The following is a 24,365-nucleotide window of genomic DNA, read 5'->3' on the forward strand; positions in this document are numbered from 1 at the left end:
TGCATTTGCATAAGCCAATCAGAAATTTTCCTATTCTACCAAACCCTACCTGAATGATCTCACTGGTTGTCAACATTTTGATGTGGCACCTAAAATACAGATATCATATGCTGGCCCCACTACAACTAACAATAAAACTACTAAAAACAATATGAGTAACACAATACGAGATTATGACATAGAAATCTCCTCAGGCTCTTAATCCACAACTGCACATTTAATTGCCCAATGCTGCTCAACTTTGCTCAGGTTGAAGTGAGCTGGTTTTGAAAAAATAGACATTAAACAAAGAAACAGGGAATTATAAAATACTCCATTATGTCGAAAAGTCAGTGACAGTTAAAGCGAATTCAACAACCAAATAATGTGTTTGTCATTCAAAAAATACTGAAGTCGATTTACTCAGGCAGCAACAGCCAGATTGTTTAACAGGAAAGTGACAAGAAAAGTAGATGGTGTCAATAAGTAAACGCTATCCCAGATTATTTATACTATATGAGTCCTCTTGTGGTAGATCACCTGAACCCACTGCAGTTTGCCTATCAAGTGGAGGATGTAATTATTTCTCTGCTCCACAAGTATTATACTCACCTGGACAAAGCTGGCAGCACTGTGAGGATTATGTTTTTTGATTTCTCCAATGCCTTGAATACCATCCAGCCATCCCTGTTAAGGGCTAAACTCAGAGATATGCAGGTGGATGAGCCTATGGCATCCTGGATAATGGACTACCTGTCAGGTAGACCACAGTTTGTGAGACTCAAGGATTGCGTTTCTGATATGGATGTAAACAACACTGGAGCACCACAAGGAACAGTCTTGCCTCCTTATCTTATCACTCTGTATGGCTCAGATTGTAAATGTAACACCAGGTCATGTCACCTGTAGAGATGCTCAGATGATTCTCCTGCTACGGGGTGTACTGGTAAGAGGGATGAGTACAGAAATCAAGTGGAGAACTTTGTTTCTTGGTGCGAAGAAAATTGTCTGCAACTTAACATCAGCAAAACCAAGGACTTATTGACTTTCACTGCACCAAAGAGCTTCCATGGAGCTTCTATTCAGGGAGAGGATGGAGAGGTGATCCATTCCTACAAGTAGGGCTGGGCGGTACGACCAAAATTCTATATCACGGTATTTTTCAAAATTATACCAGTTTCACGGTATTCAACGGTATTTTTTCCCCATGCATGAGTGGATGTTAACCACATTTTCCACTGCAATTACTGCAGTAGACTGGCTAAGAATAATCTATTCCACTGACATGAGAATTGTACATTGTACGAAAAGACATTTTAATGTGCACACACGTATTAATATAGGTTTGCATGGCCCCATAAAGTGATAGTGTTCAAGGGGGTGGCACTAGTGAAGAGAAGGAATCACACTGCATTACAGTTGCAGTCAAAACATAGAACCATTTTATTGAACAAATTTTGCAAACAACTTAAAACTATAATTTTGACAACATATTGTCAACCATCCAAAGAGGCATTTAGACTTAGTAAAATATCCAGGGGTGCTTGTCAAAAGTTGTATTGCACTGAACATGTCTTAGAAAAGGAATAAAGAGTAAATATTTTTTGTAAACCAACTACACTTCTGTTGATGTTAGCCATCTCTGTCCACTGACACATTAGCTATATGGATTGTAATGGAGTTGGTTATCTCGATCCACCGCTTGCTTTTTTTGTCGTAGGCAGTACCTCTAGCAAATGCGTCTACAAGTAATGTCTGACTCAAGTATCCTCTAGCTTTTTCAGTTTTACCCGAGGACATGGAGGGTGCCAATCTTAGGTCCATACATTCATGGTACTCCAAAGCATGTTTGCGGCTAAGGTGGTGCAGCAAATTGCTCGTGTTACTGCCTCCAGCAACAACTTTAGCTCAACAGCATTTGCAGTAAATAGTTGTTTGGTCCACATCCGACCTTTTAAAACCAAAATCTCCAGACAACAGACGTGGCTTATTTTTTCGGTAAAAGTTCTTCTGTGTCATCATGTTCAACTTTATCATCTGCTACAGTTTCCATTTCGGAATGTTCTCTGTCAATGTTCACCATTCAATACCTCCACTAACGCATGTACTCCTTTGCATGCGTGTTTAGCAGTGCAACAGTGAAAAGAGTCCCCCCTTAAACAGTTTCCCGCTGTGCCACGTTCCGAACGTTGTTTAGGCTATTTAAACCGGTATTGCGGTATAAGAAAAATACATATCATAACAAAAATAAAAAATGGTTTTCGGTATGAACCAGTATACCTCCCAGCACTACCTACAAGTATTTGGGGTTCCACATTAATGACAGGTTGGACTGGTCTCAGAACACAGAGGAAATATATACGAAAGGGCAGAGCAGGCTCTTTTGCCTTAGGAGACTGTGTTCCATTAATATGGGAAGTGACATCCTTCACATATTCTACAACTTTGTGATGGCCAGTGATATTTTCTATCCTGTTGCATGCTGGGCCAGTAACATCACTTCAAGAGAGGCCTACTGAATCAACAAGCTCATTAAAAGAGTAGACTGAGGTATGTTTATGCACTCTGGACCTCCTGGAGGTAGTAGCAAAGGAGAGAACTAAATCAAAACTGAGTGCCATTATGGACAATGCTGTACATCCTCTCTCCGACACACTAACAGTGAGTAATTTTAGCCAATGAATCATTCAGCAGAAATGTGTCAAGAAATACTACTGGGGCTCCTTTATACCAACAGCAATACCCCTACGTAATGCCTCGCTGGGACTGGGACTGCCAAGTCAGGAGTTTTCTTTCTTTTTAATTTTCTTCCACTTTTGTCATTCTGGTAGGTGTTCAGATTCAAGTGTGTGTCTGTCTGTCTATCTAAAGAGCAACTGTAAAAAGCCAAATTTCACCCTAAAGACAGAAGGTTTTGTCTGTCTCTCTATGCATTTATTTATTTAAAAAGCTTCCATGAAAAGCCAAACTGTGATTCTAATGTGTTTAAGTGGGCTGATAAAAATTACTTTAACAAACATCAAGCTTACGTCACCATGAGAGTAGGTTGCCATCAGTTAATTATTCAGCAGAAAGTATTCAGACCCCATAACTTTTTCATACTTCTTTTTCTGTGTTGCAGCCTTACACTAAAATCATTTAAAATTAAATTTTTCCCTTATCAAGCAACATTCAATAATGTTCAAGTCCAGGCTTTGGCTAGATGACTCAAGGACATTCACAGAGTTGTCACTACATCACTCCTGTGTTGTCTTTGCTTTCTGCTTCAGCTCAATTGTTTTGTTGGAAGTTGAACCTTCAGCTCAGTCTGAGGTCAACAGCACTCCGGGAGCAGGTATTTATTAAGGGTATCTCTGTACTGTGCTCAGTTTATCTTTCCTAAAACTCTCTGACTGGTCTCTCAGTCTCTTCCACTAAAAATAACAGCCCCACAGCATGATGCTGCCACCACCATGCTCCACTGTTGGAATGGTATTTGTGTAGGTGATGAGTCGTGCCTAGTTTTCTAAAGATATGACACTAATCTTGGCGTCGTCAGATCAGAGATTCTTGTTTCTCATAGTCTGACAGTCCATTAGGTATACCTCTTTGAAAATTTCTAAGATGTGAGGCTTCCATCTGGCCTTTCTGCCATAATCCCATATTGGTGGAGTGCTCTAGTTATAGTTGTCTTTATGGGAATTCCTCCTACCAAAGGTTCAATGGAGGTCAGCCAGAGTTGCCATTGGGTTCTTGGTCTCCTTCCTTATCTCCCATGATGCTCATTTTGTCCAGGTGACCAGCTCTAAGAATAGTCGTGCTTGTTCCACACTTCTTCCATTTAAGAATTATGGAGGCCACTGCTCTTTTGGGAATCTTCAATGCTGCAGAAAATTTTTCGTAGCATTTCCCAGATTTATGCATCGACACAATCCTGTCTCGAAGCTATGCAAGCAATTCCATCAACTGCATAGCTTGGTTCTTGCTTTGAAACACAATGTCAACTGTGGGACATTATACAGACAAATATGTGCCTTTCCTAATAATGTACAGTCAATTCAATTTATTTCAGGTGAACTCCAAACTAAGTGTAGAAAGATTTCAAACAATGAACAACTGAATGGGATGCAACTGAGACAAATTTCAAGAATCATGGTAAAGGATCTTTTCATAAACTTGCAAAGACTCCTAAAATCCCAGCCTGGCTTTATCATTCAAGGGTACTGAATGTTGCATGATGAGGGGAAAAATGAATTTAAATAATTTTCGCAAAAGGCTGCAACCAGGGAAATAAACGCAAAAAAGCAAAGGGGACTGAACACTTTCTAAAGACACTGTGCATGTGATTTGAAGTTTATGGAACCATTTTATAAAATCTAGAGTTATACTTGGTATTTGTGCAGGTTAGCACTATAAAATATTTTCACTTGTTTCAGTTTCACAAGAGGATACCACGAAACATAAAGAAAAAGGATATGCACTCAAATAGCTAAAAGCATCATAACTTTACTTCTGTTGTCATTTAGGTTTTTCATTTCTTTATCTTTTTTTCAGTGTTTTAACACTAGAATCCCTGAAGCCTGTGAAAAATTCGTAATCCAGGGCCACCTTAAATTCCCTTGCACCTCTCATTAGTGTCTTTTGTTTTGCAATTGTGTCGATCAGCACAAGCGGAAAGCAGCCTGCTATCCCACCGCCACAGTTTTAGTCTTAGACAAAGTTCTCCCACCTCAAGTCTGTTTATATGGGTGAGAGGTGCCTTAAATTGTATAGGGTAAATAATATATTGTTATTTGGAACACTCATTACTCATTATATGGAACATTTCATGTGTGTTCCGTGTCCACAACGATCTGTGTAAATGTAGGATGACAGGAAATGTGAGGCAAGAAATGTTAAACACATAGCTAAAACAGAAACGTTTTTCATGTTCTACTAATAATTGTCAAAATGCTGACGTGAAGTGTATATAATGTGTGAAAACTGAAATCTAAATATCTAATTAATAAACACTTTCACAAAAGGTACACATATAACAAAACAAGTGCAAAATAAGGGTACAACACATATGCCCATATATACGTCTGTGTTGCTGGTGTAGCGATAAAAACTGCTGTCTCCAAGTTGAGAGGTTGCGGGGGTCGATCCTGGGTCTTTCATACATTGACGGTATTAACCGTCTTTCCCGTAGAAAAATGCTATTAGTGAACGGCACTAGTTGTTAAGGGGTTCCCTTTTGAAAATTAACAACAATGTTTCTGGATTTAATAAATGTTTTGCCTTTTGGTGACGAGGCATGCAAGGTCCAATTTGCCTCTTCCATTATAAACTCGGCACCTACAAACCTGGACAGAAGAGCAGGCTTCTCCTTAGACTTCTTTCTATTTAATTCCCGGATTTAGCGTCTTCCAGAATAGTTAGTTTTTGCTTTGCAATTAATTATTTTAAGATATGCAGTAGATGAAGGTACAGATGTATAGGTCAATGACATTTTAGCAATGGTTACAGACAATGCGTCATACTGTATGAAAGCATACCAAGAAGTTTTAAAAGGAGTTATGCCTAACAGTGCACATTGAACCTGCTTGGGGCATGTCATCAAAGAGACGTAGCAGCACCATAAATACTTGCAGGGAGGCTGCACCACTAGTGATATGGGTAAAGACTGCCTTCTTCAAGAAGCCTGCCAGTAAAAGGAGATGGGCATCATGCAGGTGGTCAAGGACATATATGTAAAACTGGAAAGAATGAACCAGGTATGCTTGACAGACAACAATAGGGAGGACCTTTGTGAAGTATGGTCAGTTGCAATGATTTCCAGGAGGTTGCCATGGTATTGGATGCTAATTTATAGTTAAAAAGAAGTGCTAAAAGGCAGGGAAGAAAGGAACGATACAAAACACAAGCTTTGTGGTGAAGAACACAGGCATGGACTATCCAATGCCAGACTGGAGATTATCTCATTTAAAGGTCGAAACTCTTTCAAGCTTGGAGGTAGCCATCTCAAAGACTTTATCAGCTGACATACTACAGAAAGAAAATGGATAGGATAGTCAAGGGAGTCAAGACTGGGTGAGCTGAAAATAATCTTTGTTGTTCTGGGATAGTGTGTTCTGGAGATTCTGCAAAAATGTGAGAAAAAATTATTGTAATCTAAGAAGTGACAGAACTGTGTGGACTCTGTGTGTTGTCTGTTGTTGATTTTTTCCTTCAGTATTGTTTGTATACTACATGTGTTGAAGTGGTGGGGGGATGCTGTTACAGATTAGATTGCTGCCATTTATCTTTTTGTGATTTGTATATAATTGATATATTATATTTGTTCTCCAATTTGTCTGTTGTGGTGGGTCATTTTCTTTATATTAGTCAAATCCTTTCACTGCGAATAACCCCCAGGTTAGGACCTGAGTGCAGCCATGCAACGGGTGACACGTCAGCACCACACCAGTTCAGATGGAAGTGTGAGGTTTTTTATGCAAAATAAAATACTTTTTGTGGGCCTGGATAAACATACATACAATATGTTAAATGAATTTTGTTTTAACAAAATGTAAATTTCAACCAAAAATAGCCAATAATGATAATAATGCAATGCAAAAAAATACTTGATGCCATGCTTACACTTTCCGCAACAAGTCTCGGGGACCCTGCAACAGGCTGTCTTAAAGTTAAGAGATAGTCTGCTGCAAAATTTCTGGTCTTGGTTAGTCTCGATGAGAGTGTAGGCACGACCTCATACAGGCATAGCCGAATTCAGAGACAGTACTCCATCTAGCCTCTGCATGGGTGTCATGTGTGGATGCTGTACTGTTCCGAGTTTCATAGCGCTTCTAAAATTTTTCTTTAAGATGAACAAAAAAAGTCAGGAATGGTGTCAGTTTATGCTGAAAAAAATTTTTAAAGTCCTAGAAAAAGCTGATTTCAGAATGAAGAAAAATGACGTAGTGAAAGCATCTAACATCTCATTTTCATTCTGTATTCATACCTGTATTTCTACAAAAAAAGTTACTTCTAATGCGTCATTTTCATTCTGTATTTTCATACTCGTATTTTTATTAAAAAGAAATTACATATAATGTCTTCTTTTTATTCTGTATTCACACATTGTATTTCTATCAAAAAGAAGTTACATCTAATGTCTCATTATCAAATAAAATTTTTTTTGCAGTTTAAAAAGCGCTGTTTTTTATTCATATATTTTCAAGCTAGGATCATAGAGTCGCATGAGAGGCAGGAAGGAGAGTCCAGGTTTTCAACAAAAATATGGGTACTTTATTACTGTATAGAGAAGGCAGGTACAGTCTCAAGACCTCATTCAAAATAGGAGCCATCAGGAGGCACAACATGGGCAATCATCCTGTTTTAGCTCCCATCTTCAGATTAGCAGAACACCAGCGGCTCGGAATCACCGCTATGGTAGACGTGGTCTGGAGAAGGGAGATCAGAAGAGTGAGAGGAAGAGCATTTCAAAGCCTGATGTTAAATGTTCTAAACATTGAACGACAAGCATGTTACGCAGTAAACCAGATCCTGCAGAGGACAACCAATTACATTGCCCTAGGTTTACTGTTTACCAGACACAGCAGAGCAGCTACGGAGCTGTTCTTGCACCACTGCTGTTAGAGATGGCGACCCCAGTCACAATAGTATACAAATTTTCTCCATGTTTACTGTAACAAAATTTCCATTATAATGAAATAGCTTTATAGTCGGGCGGCACGGTGGCACAGTGTGTAGCGCTGCTGCCTCGCAGTTAGGAGACCTGGGTTCTCTTCCCGGGTACTCCCTGCATGGAGTCCGAGAAAGGTTTAAGGTTGACTGGCTATTTGGATCAAATACATCACTAGAAGCATGGTGACTTATAGCAGTATCACATGGGATAGGGCGAAGTTTTATTTCTGTCAAGTTTAAAAGGCTGCTGCAGGAATGCAGAAAATCTGATTTATTTCATTTGACTGAAAAAACACCTGTTGTACTAAGTGCTCAGCAGCCTGCTAAATTCCTAAAAAGATGAAGAATGTAAACTAAGCATAGAGAAAATTTCTCCCTAAAAGACAAGCATCTGATGTTACCTGTATATCAGCCAGCAGCAGACTTGAAATTTTAAGTTTTGTTTTGCCACAGAGAATTTTATAAGGTGGACAGTACAATAACTTTGACAATTGAAGAGGCACGGTGGGAGTTGGGTTTGAGCTGTACAGTACCTGAAAAGTTGCTGCCTATAAGGAGTGTTTTTATCAAATCTCTACCATAAGACTTGCTGATACAGATAATACACACATTTTAAACATAATATTTTTAAACAGTGCTTTCATATTATTTGCTATTATGATAATATAAATAAACATTACCCAGTGAAAGAAGAACAATTACATGGGGGATCATCTGCATAAATCAATGATTTATTTAACAATTCGTTTTGACTATAAACACCTGGGGCCTCATATACAAATGGTGCGTAAGCACAGAAATGTTGCGTACGAACGTTTCCATGCTGAAATCGCGATATATAAAACCTAAACTTGGCGTAAAGCCACGCACATTGCCACGGTAACTCATACCTTGGCGTACGCAATTTCTCCGCTCGGTTTTGCAGACTGGCGGCACCCAGCGTCAAAGCAGTGCTACTGTTCCTGTGTGGTCACCCTTTCTTTCTTAGCTCCAAATTCCTGACGTGGCTTTATAAATACACTGAAACTAACTGCATATTGTTTATTAGTGTAATGCATCTGATTGTAATTAACCTGCAGCAATATAATGGTCCAGGGAATAGCCACAGCATTCCAAATACCATAACTGCTTTAGCGTTGTAACTCTCACTGCATCTTCTTCTTTCAGCTGCTCCCGTTAAGGGTTGCCACAGCAGATCATCTTTTTCCATATTACTCTCACAGCACCACTCGGAGTATTTATATCACTGTATCTGAGTGGGGAATCACAGCAGCAGCTGATCGGAAACAGAATTATCGGTATACAGCATGAAACAGACGCTGCCTCAGCCACGGCAAAACACTTTAGAGACTTCCTAGTACGGACTTCGCGGTTTAGAAAAAGTTTCATCCCAAGAACTCTAAACGCACTCAATCAGTTCATCAAGTGCTCCTTGTAGAACTGTTTACTTATAAGTACACTCACTTCACTGTAAACTTGCACTACAGTTACAATATTGCACAATCTGCGCCACTTTATAAAACGTGTATTTACATATGATGATGGTATTCATTTTTAAGATGAAATGCAGCAAAATATGTTGATTATATTATACAGATAAAACTTTAACTTCATTTAAATAATCTGTATTGTTAATAATTAAACATGTGAGGACACGGTGCCGCAGCACTAGCTAGTTTATGGATTGTTCCTGCATTGCGTTGTATTCTTGCTGGTGCTGACGCAACACTGGAAAGATAGACGGATAGAATAAATAAACATGTACTACGAAGATATTTCAATGTTCCTTAAAAGTTTTGAAGAATCGGGGTTCTCAGCTTACAGATGGCTTCACGTCTATTACTGAGCTGATTGTCTGGCGATTGGGTATTTGGAGAAAGAAAAGTAAGGACAGGAATTGGAGGTTAGTACGTTTGAAAGAGACAGTACTGCTGTGATAAATTATGTCATTGAAGGTCGCGCATGGCGCAGCAAGCCTCTTGCGTGAGATATGAACAAGCACTGCGCCACCGTGTTCCCATGTTTAATAACATGCTTTCATTCCTATCATCATGAAAAAGATATCACGTATACATCTCAGTATTTTAATTATTCAGAGAGTTGTAATATCACGAATGAAATGGATTATTTGTCCTGACGGAGAAAGAGAAAGCCTGTTTAAGAAGCAGGTAGTGATTCACACACAGAGCACAAAGAAGATCAAATACAGAACAAAGCATTTAACATGCTACTTTAGTTACAATGGGATTTGAGAAACTAGTAAATTAAACGATTTTAAGATGAAGTTTATGATGTTCTACTTTAATGGCAAAATAAACTACGTGATTAAAGTGGAAATTTCGAGATTAAAGTTGACATTTCGTGCTTTTTTCCCCACTGTGTGCCTATTTTTTTGTCTGTACCCTAATAAGCTTTCATATGACACTCAGACGGTGGGCTACGACTCGCCTTTTCACGGTGACTTTGATATGTGATTTCTTTTTTATTTCGGGCACTGTGCGACTTTGTGAAATTGAGCTTTCGAGTTTCTCCGACACTCTGTCACTCGATCAACTTCCTTTTGTTGATTATACCACTGTTTAAACCAACAAATAGTACGTTTTTCCTTTGCCTCCACTTGGTATTCGCTGAAATTCTTATATTTTCCCCTGTGCTTTTCCCATTGTCTTTTCTCCGAAGGCTATTTATATCGATTTGCATATTCAAAAAGGCGTAATTCTGGGAGGAGTTGGGGCGGGACAGAAGGTGCGTGCACGTGCGTTACTTTTCACGCTGATCGGGATTTATGTAGTGGAAGAACATGAAAGTTTGCGTACGTACAGATTCCTGCATCTGGATTTTTCTGTGCGTACGCACATTCCCGCTTTTGTGCTTATGCCATGTTATAGTGTGAGTTCTACGCACGGCGTTATACATGAGGCCCCTGGAATGTTGAATTCCTACTCAGAAAAAGAAAATAATATTTTAGATAAGGAAGATCAACAACAATGCAAAGTTTGTTTTCTAATCACAAATCTTTTTAAATTACATTACACTCTAAAACAACACAAGTATCAAAGGTCTTTAAGGTTTCCCACACTTACCTTTTGAGTCTGACCTTTCCATGGTTCTTTTGCAAGCAAAATTTGAATGCTAAAGGGAAGGAGATCCAAAGAATGCTGAACCGTCAGTGTATCTGATGAACGTCTGCCCAGAATAGCAGGTGGTTGAGGATGGCGTGGACCTCCATGCTTGCTGTACATCCATTCTGCACTAACTCCAATAAGTAGTGGAGAAGCATGGTCAGCCCACATAGTGACAGCCGCAGAAAATATGCTTAACAAGAAATCTGTTGCCTGTACAGAATAAACAATTTCATTTGTGGATGTCTGATAAAGCAATAGGAGAAACATTTTTCAAATTTTCAACAGCCTCACAGTGTTCTTTTATAGAGTCATATTTCTGAATGAAATATAGCTGAAATATAAAATGTGTGAAAAATAATATATGATCAAAGTTTTAGTTTGTGGTGAATATGTCTTTCATAAGCAACTTTTCAGTATGTTTTAAATTACGTTTGAAACAAGGTTTAATTTAATTAGAATCCAAAGGTGAATTAAGAAAGGGGTTATTATAGTATATTAAATGGCATGGTTTTAAATGGTAAGCTTTAGTTTGCCACTAATGTCTTACATTAGATGCAAGAGTGCAGTATTACTGTTATAAACTTGGGGTCCTTAGCACAATAAGTCCAAAAAATTACTCAACACACACACTAGAAGGAGCACATTGTCAAATCCCAGCTGGTAATGAAAAGGGCAAATGTGGAATCGTTGTGTGGTCAGTGGCACAAAAATAAGCTCTGAGGAGCACAAAGGCAAAAGGAGTTGTCTGAAACAACAAGGCAACAACAAGGCAACCCAGAAGTAAACAAGTTACAATAATTCCAAGAATGGTCAAAAAACAGAGCACAGAGGCCAAAAATGCAAAAAATCGATGATCAAAAAAGAAACAGTAAACAATAGATAACTCACCCATGCCAGCACGTTCAATAAACTGCAAGGGACAGTGGGTTTTCGCAAAGCCTTTATAGGGATGAGGGCAGTCCCTTGGTAGTGCTGGGCTAGTGACCCCACCTCTTGGGGACCACCCACAAAACACATGGTACACAGAAAAAGATACACAGACATATACAAACTCAATGATTAACAATGTTACCATAAAACATTAACAAAACAGACATAAATGGTAAATGGGAACCCCAGCAGGAGAGGGGGAGGGGGACACCCTGTCAGAAACAAATCAATTATAGTGTATGAAAATGTAACATTATTAACATAAGTGGCATCATACCAAAATTACTAATAGCATGGCTTCCAAAAGTACTAATAGCACAGCTTGCTGTTTAGAAAGACTATTTTACTACATCCTTACTCCACCAAATTACCTTACATGAGTTTAATTTACAAGTAGATTCCCTTAGTAGAACAATTTCACATGGATCCTCTTCATATCAGTACAACTCAAGGCACTCTTTCTCACTCAGAGTCCTCCATGCACTTCTTCGGTACCCGTCCTGCCTCAAAACAGCTCCAAATTCAGTATGTCAGACAAGATGATACTGACTGTACTGCTGTGGCCTGTGAACTTTCAGCAATGACCAACATGAGGATTTTCCTTGATGGAGACCTAGAATCCTCAAGTATCCCTCAAATGACTAAGCATTTATTATCTCTGAATAAAAGTTCTTTGAATAAAATAAAGGTAATGGGAACTGAAAGTTCAAATATTATATGACTGAAAAGTGACATTAACCCTACTGAGAAATTACTGAGAATACAAATAGAAAAATAATAAACCTTTTGAAGAATGAACAGAGTACTTTTTCATTTGGCAGCCAGTTTGGCCAGGTATTCAGGAAAGACTTTACTGGGAGAAGCTCTGCAAGTCTCTTTTCTTAGGCACTGAGCATGCAGAATGCCATGCTAACAAGTAATTATGAATTAAGAGAGCACTAAAAGAATATTTTAAAGTCTTAAGTAACAGCAGTATAAATTTTACAAGTCTAAATTTAAGATTCTGTGTGGTACACTAAAAAAATCACCATGTTACCAGAAAGGAAAAAAGGCCATAATTAACATCATACCATATAGCCGAGCATTCGTTAGTGTCACATACTAAGGGTATGGAGTGGTCAAGTGAAATATTATTCTGATCATTCTTTATGTACAATGTAGAAATGTGTTTAAGATATCTTAATTCAAAGCAATCTGCTATACTTTAAGTACAATATATTTTCTTAACCACTGCTTGCAGCTTTATGTTTTCATGTTTATTATTAATCTGACTATGATTGTCCACTGAACGAGAAAACTAATGACTGGAATATGAAGATCTCTCTTTCTCAGAATAACTGGTTATTAAATACATTATACTGAAACACAACTTATTAAGTGTAAAATGACAATGCACAAAAATAGTTTATTTTAATTTCCATTAAAATGTAATAAAAAGCAAAAATTATTGTAGAATTAAATTTATATTTGATGTTTTATACCTCTTTGATGTCTCCATGCTCCAAATGAGTAGACTCATAAGCAATATTTCGAATATGTCCCATAAGTTCTAATAGCCATTCCATTCTCTGTAAAACTCCTGTAACAGAAGAAAATGGAGTCTTGACAAACATTTCAAATTTTGTGGCAACTCACTTTCTTTTAGTCCTGGTTCTAGCACAGGATAGCTGACCTGAGAAACTGAAATCTTTCTTAGTCGTGTCCTAACATGCAAAACCATAGAACTGAAAGAGGGCACACTGCTTTTGTGCATATTGCATAATAAATGTTTTTTTTAGCTGCATTACAATTTTATTTATAAATGGTGCATTGTGTGCTAGGCTTATAAATTGACTTTTAATGTGTACTTTTAAAGAATAAAATTGCTAAATGTTTTTTTTTGTTTTTATTTTAAATGTATTGAATAAGAAAGAAAAAAAACACAATATTTCCATTCCCTGGATTTCATTGTGACAAGGGAACCATACACTAGCCAAGTAGCCCTGGACATAAGGCAGAAATCAGTTCTGCAATGGGTACCAGTTAGGCTCCAACGCTGGATGTATTGGGTCTAAGACTATTATGAATGAGAAACCATAATTCCCAGACTCTAATGGAAAACAGACTAAAATCCAGGAGAGTTTTATTTGTGTAAGCAATATATTTAAGATTGCAGTACAGAATCATAAATATACTTGAATTTATATAACCGACAAAGTGCTCAGGAAAGTTGGTTAAAAATAATATTAGATTGTCTCGTCCGTTGCGCGAGATGGACATCTGAAGCTGAGCTCCGTTAGCAGCAGTGTTATTATTTCTTATTCTCCCGAAGTATCCTGTATTTATCCAACCCAAGGATTCTATTACAGTATATGCAAGCATATATAAACATGGCCGGCAAGAAAGGGGGTCAGAAAGAAACGGAAAAGAAACTTAAAGTTACATCCAAGCCTAGACAGGCTAGTCCAAGTTCAAGTTCAAGGTACGGCCTATTAGAGACTGACCTGGAACAGACAGGCGAAAACCCAGACTCCTCTGGACCACGGTCCGCTGCATCGTCTCCAGTTGAGAGCGAAAATGGGAGCGAATGTGCAAGTGATGCAGGTCATGAAAGCTCGCCAATTGGAGAAGATCACTTGAAACTGGGAAAGGCCTTGCAGTCTGTTCTTTCACCTACTCCTCGCGAGCCTACGGTGCACGAAAGCAGAAATGATCTGTCCGAACTGAAGCTGATGATCGCTGAGCTTAAGCAAGAGATAAAGAATGATATAAAGAAAGAAATAAATAGTATGCTCAAGACAAACGAGAGGATAAGTGAGAAGACAAGCGAGAAGACAAGTGAGAATCTGCGGCGGGAGCTGCAAGAGCTGCGGCAGGATAATAAAGACTCGGAGAAACGCGTATATAATCGGTTTGAGGTGGCCTTTAATTGTATGCTGGAAAAAATTGAGGAGCACATTCAGGAAAGCGCGACTAAACTGAGCACATTTGCCGATCAGCTGGAGGATGTTAAGCAGACATGGCTCGAATTGAAACAGCCGAAAATCTAGCATCCACATCTGATGGAAAAGCAACAGTCGTGAATTCCGAATGCAAAAAACTAGGAGACAGACTTGCTGCTCTGGAAGATGGATGCAGGAGGAATAATATTAGAATTGAAGGTCTACCTGAGAATCGCGAAAGTCCAAACCCAGTGAAATTCGTAGCTGAACTATTCTCCAAAATAATTGGAGAGGACTTTAAAACAGACACCGAGATAGCTGCAGCTTATCGCATACGGGGATCGAACAACTCTAAGAACAGGACCTTTATTGTGCGCTTGAAGAAGTTACAACCAAAGTTAAATGTAATGTCACTTCTCAGAGAGAAACAAGAGATTATGTTTGAAAATAACCTAATTCATATTTTCCCTGACTTTTCACCCTCAACTGCTACTAAACGTGCATCCTTTTATAACATTAAACAGCGCTTACGAAGAGGCAATATCAGATACAGCCTCTTGTATCCTGTCAAACTGAAAGTGGAGATTCAAGGCAAACATTACATATTTACCAGTAGAGAGGAAGCAGATAAAGAGTTAAGAAAGCTGATCCCGGCACTTTCCTGAAATAAGACCGTGAGTCGGACCCTGTCATGGCATTGTAAAGAAGATATCACCGGCTGTCTGATCCGCTTGCAGTGACACTGGTACCGTAAATATACATCATTTTACCTTCTCGGTCACTATTTTTTTTTATTTTAATTACAGTTATACACGTTTATGTATGTATGTGTGGAAGAAATTAAATTAGTAACCCTTTTCTTTCTTTCTTTTTTTTTTCTATTCTAAAGGAGACTGTTTAACACCATTCCCTGGGTTTACTATCTTAACATTTCAAGAATGTTGAAGATTTTCTCTTTTTTTTTTATAGTTTATGCTTATAGTAGATATCTCTATTTTATTTCACATATACCGCTGCTGGGGGCTTGTTTTGTTTTGGACATGCTCTGTTTCTAGGTATGTCGAAGGACTGGGACTTTGTGAAGTGTGGTTCAGCCTGACGTGTGGAGGCAAAGTGGGGTGGGGGATCTAGGGAGGGAGAAAAAGAGAGCAAACTATCTGTAATATATTCTTTTAATCCTTGTAATTATAATTACCAACGTAACAACAGACTGCATGGCAATAACTCCTGGGAAAATTTGAAATTAAGGTCAAAGCAGTCTCACTTTTGGTTAAGACTACAAAATGACATCAAAAATTAAGAATCAATGTCTTAAAGACGGGACAGTTAATTTCGTGAGCTGGAATGTTAAAGGCCTGAACCACAAATTAAAAAGAAAGAAAGTATTCTCTCACATAACAGGTCTAAACGCTAAAATTGTATTTTTACAGGAGACCCACTTATTGAGCAAGGATCAGTTCCGGCTGCGAAAAGACTGGACAGGCCAAATGTTCCATTATAGATTTACAAAAAAAAACTAGAGGTGTGGGAATTCTCATACATAGAACAGTCTCATTTGTAGTATCAGATGTTGTATCTGATCCTGAAGGGAGATTCATTATTGTTATGGGTAATTTATTTAATTGTAAAGTGATTTTGATAAATGTTTATGCACCCAATGTGGACGATAGGGAATTCATCCAAAATATATTTGCATCCATTCCCAATGTGAACACTCATAAAATTATAATGGTTGGGGATTTTAATTGTGTTTTAAATCCAGACCTAGATAGGTCTCCTGCCACAGGGGCGATGACATCTAACACTGCAAAGACAATTACACAGTTTGTAACTGACCACAACTTATCAGACCCCTGGAGATTTCTAAACCCAAATTCAAGAACATATTCCTTCTACTCACCAGTGCATCATTGCTACTCAAGAATTGATTTTTTTTTTGTAGATAACCATTTCTTGCTTATGATTAAATCCTGCAAGTACGGCGCTATTGTTATTTCCAACCATGCCCCTCTGATCCTGGAAATAAAATCATTATGCCCCACATACTCATCTCGCAGATGGCGTCTTAACCCACTTTTATTAACTTTACAGAATTTATATCAAAACAAATCATTTTTTTTCTAGAGACAAATATATCCTCAGAGGTCTCTGCTGGGACACTCTGGGAAACCCTGAAGGCGTTCCTAAGAGGTCAGATTATCTCATCTCTTTCCCAAAGAAATAAACTGGAAAGCAAGCAGGTATCAAAGCTAACCAACGAAATTACTAGAATAGATGAAGAACACGCCAGGTGTCCAAGTGAGGCTCTTCATAGGAAAAGGCAGGCTCTGCATTCAGAGCTCAACCTCTTAACAACTAAAGAAACTGAACAAATTCATTTTTAAATCAAGACATCATTACTATGAACATGGAGAGAAAGCTAATAAGCTCTTAGCTCAACAAATCCACAAGCAAGAAGTTCGCAATGCAATCCCAGCAATTACCAATACAAACGGAGACATAATCATTGACCATAAAAATATAATGCACAAATGTAGAGACCACTATAAATCCTTATATTCTACTGAGTTTAAAGAAGACAAGACACAATCTAATGCATTTCTGGATGCATTACAGATACCACAAATAGATAATCTTAGTGCAGAGGAATTGGATAAACCTCTAGCGCTACCAGATTTACTAGATGCTATAAGGTCACTTGGGAAAGCAGCAGGCCCCGATGGCTACCCTGCCGAATTTTATAAGAAGTTCTCCACTCAGCTAGCTCCCCTTCTATTAGCAACATTAACAGAAGCTAGAGACAATAAAATTCTACCTCAAACTTTTCGGCAAGCATCAATCACCATCTTTCCTGAACAAAATAAGGATGTATTACAATGTGCATCATACAGACCAATTTCACTTCTGAATAATGATGTTAAAATACTCTCCAAAGTCCTAGCTAGAAGGATGGAGAAAGTGCTGCCTTCAGTAATATCACAAGATCAAACTAAATTTATTAAAGGCCGACATTTAGCGTCCAATCTTCGACACCTGTTTAATGTAATATACTCACCCGCAAAGTCAAATATCCCAGAGATTTTATTATCCTTGGATGCAGAAAAAGCATTTGATATGATTGAATGGAACTACCTTTTCACTACATTGGAGAAATTTGGGTTTGGCCCAAACATTTGTGCATGGATTAAACTACTGTATACCAATACAGAAGCTTCAGTTTGTATTAACAACATTAATTCAGACTATTTTAAACTAGAACGTGGTACCAGACAAGGATACCCCTTGTCACCACTACTTTTTGCAATCGCCATTGAGCCACTGGCAGTTCACTTTCGAAATGCTTATGAGATAAAGGGGATTATCAGAGAAGGACTTGAACAGAAAATTTCTTTATATGCAGATGATATGGTACTGTATGTATCAGATAATACTGTGCCTACAGTCCTAACAGCACTAACAGAATTCCAAAAGATTTCTGGTCTCAGAATTAATTTGACTAAATGTGTGCTCTTTCCAGTGAATTCTCAAGCACACAATATTAGATTGGACACCTTCCCTTTTATCATCACAGATCAGTTCAAATATCTAGGGGTAAACGTCACAAGTAAACAAAGCTCTTTATCAACAAAATTTTGCTGTCTGTATGAAAAAAATCAAGCAAGACTTGCATAGATGGTCAACCCTTCATCTCACTTTAGCTGGAAGAATTAACATTGTTAAGATGAATATCCTCCCTAAGCTTCTCTTTTTATTTCAAAATATTCCAATATACATCAATAAAGCGTTCTTTAAGAAATTAGATTCAACCATAACCACATTTATTTGGAATTCAAAACATCCACGTATCCGAAGAGCGACCCTACAAAGGCCAAAGGCAGAAGGTGGCATGGCTCTGCCTAACTTTCAATTTTACTACTGGGCAGCAAACATACAACATATAAAAACCTGGACATTGGCACAAATAGATGAACATATGCAGGATGGTCTGCAACAGAAATAGAATCCTACAGTTCATCTTTATATTCCTTGCTTTGCGCCCCAATAAATGCAAATTATCGCCAATATGCTAATAACCCAATTGTGCTTCACTCACTCAGAACATGGAACCAATGTAGGAAACATTTTAAGATAGAGAATCTTTCATCGGTGGCACCACTGCACGAGAACCACCTTTTTCAACCATCGCAAACATATGCAGTTTTTAATGTCTGGAAAACATTTGGGATTAAATCACTTAGAGATCTGTACATGGACAACGTCTTTGCATCCTATGAACAATTACATTCTAAATTTAACTTTCCAGCAACACATTTCTTTCACTATCTTCAAATTAGAAACTTTGTTAAACAGAACCTGCCCAATTTCCCTTGTCTCCCACCTCCCTCTATGCTGGGAAAAATACTCATTAGTTTCAAGGACTTAGACAGAATCTCTGCAATATATAAAACCATTTTACAGTCCCTCCCTTTCAAAGATCCAAGAGGACAATGGGAAAAGGATCTCTCCCTCAACATATCAGAAAAGGAGTGGAAGGTAGCAATGCAGATAATTCAGTCGAGCTCCATATGTGCAAAGCATACAATTATTCAACTAAAAATTACTGTATATATCGAGCACAGCTGTCTTGCTTAAAATTATCCAAAATGTTTCCAGGGCAAGATCCAACCTGCGAACGCTGCAATCAAGTTCCAGCCTCACTGGGTCACATGTTCTGGGCCTGCACCAAACTAACATCATTTTGGACCAAGATTTTTAAATGCCTTTCAGACAGCCTTGGTATCAGAATCCCTCCTAATCAACTAACAGCTGTGTTTGGTGTACTTCCAGAGGGGCTTAAAGTGGAGAAGGACAAACAAACTGTAATTACCTTTACTACACTATTGGGATGTAGACTTATCTTGCTGAAATGGAAGAATCCTAGCTCTCCCCTTTTAAGTCAATGGGTAACTGATATTATATATTATTTGAAATTGGAAAAAATAAAATTCTCACTTAGAGGATCTGTGCAGAAATTTTTCCAAACCTGGCAAGATCTAATCAATAACATTTTAGAATAAGCTTTTAAAGCACTGAGGAAGCAGATTCTCTCCCTTTTTTTGTCTTCTCCATCTATATTACTAAATGAAGGTTGTATATATGCACGGATGCCAGACGCACCGAAAGCGCCTCATAGTCAAACCCAGCGGCTTCCCAGAGTCAGTAGGTGGCGCCCAAACAACACAACACAACCTGTAAACTAAACTTCACGTCACAATACAACCGCCGCCCGAACGCAAACACCACCACATATACAACTTTCGTTTAGTGATGTTTGTATATATACACAATGATTGAAGAGGCCAGAGGCACCAACAGCGCACGCACACTATGCCTCGGCGCCCCAGAGTCAGTAGGTGGCGCCCAAACAACACAACACAACCTGTAAACTAAACTTCACGTCACAATACAACCGCCGCCCGAACGCGAACACCACTGCATATACAACCTAGTGATGTTTGTATATATGCAAGGAAGAAGCACCAAAAGCGCCCCCGAGTCAAACCCAGTGGCTTCCCAGAGTCAGTAGGTGGCGCCCAAACAACACAACATGACCTGAAAACTAAACTTGAGGTAAAGCGTGCACGCCAGGTTGTATATATGCACAGATGTCAGAGGCCACAAGCAAGGCATACACACTACCACCGCCGCCCGAACGCGACCGCCCACACCACCGCATATACCACCTTCGTTTAGTAATGTACCCCTCCAAGCCCGGATCCGCTGCCATCGTCACTTTAGCACGTGAATCCGCCGACATCAGCAAAAGACTTCTTGCTAACGACACAGCCATAGAAAAACAAAAACGAGACCGCATGGATAAAAACAATGAACAAAGGCGCCTACAACATGCTTCTGAAACACCAAAACCAGATGAGTCACGGCTCCAAAAAGAAACCGCTTTAGTACAAATATGTTTATTTAATTAAATGATAACTTTTCCCAGGACGCACCCACCCTCCATGATTTTTCTTCCCTCCAAATATCGGAGGGAACAGAAAGTGATTGCCATTCTTGGATTTGCGATTCTTTTGCTGGTTTATCTATATTCACTTATTACTATTTACTAGGTTTAAATTGTATTATTCTGGCCATGCTCTCTTTCTCAGGGGTGGGGGTTGATTTGTTTTCAATCCTATTCTTGTAAAATTAATGTATTTGTACGGAATGTTGTGTGATTTCAATAAAATTAATAAAAATCAATAAAATTAGAAAAATAATAATATCAAGAGATTTAAATGTGGTAAAGAAGTTCCTCTTTAACAATTTGGCAAACCAGCCACTGACCACTACAAAGCAGTTTTTTTTGGTGTCATTTTAACAAATTGATTAAGTGTACTAAACATAAAACATAAATATCCACCTCAAGGAAATGTAATTATGAGTTAATAAAAAGGCAAAGTAAAAATGAAAGGGTTGTTCCAAAATTGTAACTATATTAATTTCAAGGTTTAGTAAATACAGGTAGTCTCCAGGTTATGGACATTCGACCTACGACATACGAACGGGGCCACAGCTGCGACGCATGTGCCTCAGTAACTGCCGCTTCGTCATCTTCGGTCTGCGGACGCTGCAAGCGGTGGCTGGAGGGGGGCGATTTCGCTGCTTGCGCAGTGTAGTGTCCCTCCGGTGGCAAGTGGTTTTACTGCCCGCCCACTACACACAGCTGCCCCGTTCATTCAAGGTGCGTGGCTGGTAATGCTGCAAGCGGTGATCCGGTTGTGGCTGAATGGGGCGGCGGGGGGGTAGCATTGTGTGTTGCGTATGCTGCAGGCAGCATACTGTAGTGGAGGTGACTGTGAGGTGGGCTGGTGATGATCCGCCCCTCGCTGCCCCCATTCATTCTCAATAGCAAGCCTGCTTGTACTGTTACGCACATAGCAGGAAGTTATCTCTTGTCAGTACAGGGTGGTCCGGATCTAATTATGCAGATACAGATCGTCTGGATGACTTTAATTTATGCAGGGACGATTCCAGTTCGGCGCGAAGACGATTCTTCATGTCGTCAGTTCACACGCTTCTCGATGGTCCTGGATTTTTCGGGTGATTATCTATGTAATGAACTGAATAAGTTGTAGCGTAATGAAAGTTGCATAATTAGATCTGGACCACCCTATACATCAGACGTGTTGACGACTGGTGCCTTCCTGCTCTGATAGCGTGTACAGTGCTGTGCAGAAGAGCTCATCTTAACCTTTTGTCTTCACCCTTCAACAATGTCTCTGAAACACAAATCTGATGCAAGTGCTGGTGATATAGTAAAGAAGAGAAAAACCGTCACCATGGAAAATAAAGTAGAAATAATAAAAAGGTCAAAAAGAGGTGAAACTCCATCATTCATTGGCAGAGCACTTGGTTACAGTCGGTCAACAATAGCATTTGTTAAAATAATGTTCCTGTTCCAACTTACATACAAATTCAACTTAAGTACAAACCTACAGTCCCTATCTCGTATGTAACCCGGGGACTGCCTCTATACGAATAAGAAATACGTACGTCAATGCTGTTATTGTAGGTGATTGAAGAATTCCAAGCAAAAGAGCCTTATTCCAGTTATGTTTAGTGTTCTATTCCAATTCTTGTTGCCACTTCTGTGACTGTCACTTGTCTGTCTCTTTCTCATCAATGTTATTCTTCACAGTAGACAAAGATTGTGGACAGCCTCTGTACATAATGTTTGCTTTTTGTTTCTCTTTTCAAAGTGTTTTCCCCAACACCTGACATAATTGCATACTTTCAGTCACATCCATATGCAGACTGAATTACTGCATGAAAGGCACTCACTGGGATTTTGTCTTCTGCAATAAATTCAGTTACCAGATTTTGTTGAAAAAACAAGTCCTTGTCTGACATTTTCTTTTACTCAGCTATGACAAAGTGACTGATATAGATTAATCATTTTTCATTGAGGTGTGAAACAAAAAGATGGAATTATTACATGTTTACATCACGTTAATATTGTTAGATGTGGTAAGTAGCAGGTGTCTAAAGCCAACTCCACTCCCTAAATTATTCAAAATAATCTATAGTAATAAAAGGCAAAGCCCTGACTGACTGACTCATCACTAATTCTCCAACTTCCCGTGTAGGTGGAAGGCTGAAATTTGGCAGGCTCATTCCTTACAGCTTACTTACAAAAGTTAGGCAGGTTTCATTTTGAAATTCAAAGCGTTAACAGTCATAACTGGAACCTCTTTTTTGTCCATATACAGTAATGGACTGCAGCTCGCTGGCCGTGGGAGGCGGGGTTGCGGGGGTTGCGTATCGCGTCATCACGCCTCCCGCGTAATCACGTGAACTGACTGTGAAGGAGAAAGGACGGCCTTATATGGCGTTCGTTTATAAAACAGCGGACACGCTGTGTAAAGAAAGCTTCACAAAAAAACAGATCCTTAACAAACTGTTATTGGTATATTTTCCCTCAATTTAAAAAGGTTTTCTTTTCTTCTTAATTAAAATTTAAAAGCAATACTTCACCGCTGCGAAGCCCCTCTAGCGCTGACGTCCGAGGTTCGATTACCGTAAGCGAGTGCAGTGAGTGTGTACGCCTGATGAGCCAAGAATAAAGGGGGAAACACGTGTCGCGTACTCTTTGCATTATTTGACAGTAAACTATTTTCAACCATTCTATGATCTGCTTCTCACAACTGAAGGCACCGTGGCTGATGTTAGCTGACTTGCTGGCCAACCATTAGCGTTACCTGGTAGGTAACCACCCACTCACTTCACTACCTTACGGGAATCGAACCTCAGACGTCAGCGCTAGAGGCGAAGCCCCTAAAATTGCGCCACGGCGTGTGGTTCATTTATTTGACAGCATGTAGATCGGGGTAATTACATTCACGGCATTCGTAGTCTGATTCACAATCTGATTGTATGGGTGGTTACCTACCAGGTAACGCTTATGGTTAGCCAGCAAGTCAGCTCGAAGTGATCACTCGTGTGAAGGCAGCTTCACAAAAAAACAGATCCTTAACAAATTGTTATTGGTATATTTTCCCTCAATTTAAAAAGCTTTTCTTTTCTTCTTATTAAAAATTTAAAAGCTGTACCTCGCCGGTGCAAAGCGCGGGGATTTGAGCGACTGACGCATACAGACATATTCATGAGTGCAGGTACTTCGGAAAGAAAGCACCGTGTAAACCTAAAGTTTAAATTAAGTTCATAGACCTACAAAAGGTTACCACTGATTTCAGGCAAGATTGCTTTTCTCCTGTACAACTATACGTTGCATTCTCAAGAGTATGCTTGCACAGCTTGGTCATATTACAACCGGAGTGCTGAACTGACAATGTGGTATACAAACACAACTATAACAATCATAATAAACGAACAAAAAAACAGCGGACAACCCGTGGATTAAATAAAAAGGCTGCTTCCGTTGGCGAAGCAATGAAAAAGGAAGACCTTATATGGCGTTCGTTTATAAAACAGCGGAGAGGCTATGTGAATTCAGCTTCACAAAAAAACAGATTCTTAACAAATTGTTATTGGTATATTTTCCCTCAATTTAAAAAGGTTTTCTTTTCTTCTTAATAAAAATTTAAAACCAGTACTTCGCCGGTGCGAAGCGCGGGGATTTGAGCGACTGACGCACACAGACATATTCATGAATGCAAGTACTTCGGAAAGAAAGCACCGTGTAAACCTAAAGTTTAAATTAAGTTCATAGACCTACAAAAGGTTGCCATTGATTTGAGGCAAGATTGCTTTTCTCCTGTAC

At 39.0% G+C, this 24,365-nt stretch overlaps 1 protein-coding gene across 1 annotated transcript in view; it reads right to left on the bottom strand.

Moving 5' to 3' along the window:
- focad (focadhesin) overlaps nt 1–24,365 on the bottom strand; it is a 351,198-nt gene that overhangs the window by 5,273 nt on the left and 321,560 nt on the right. Inside the window, 2 exon segments of the mRNA XM_051930168.1 lie at nt 10,713–10,964; nt 13,166–13,263. Of these exon segments, the coding sequence (XP_051786128.1) occupies nt 10,713–10,964; nt 13,166–13,263 (350 nt within the window).

Source organism: Erpetoichthys calabaricus, chromosome 7 (assembly GCF_900747795.2).
Source record: "Erpetoichthys calabaricus chromosome 7, fErpCal1.3, whole genome shotgun sequence".
In the NCBI taxonomy this organism is placed as follows: domain Eukaryota; kingdom Metazoa; phylum Chordata; class Cladistia; order Polypteriformes; family Polypteridae; genus Erpetoichthys; species Erpetoichthys calabaricus.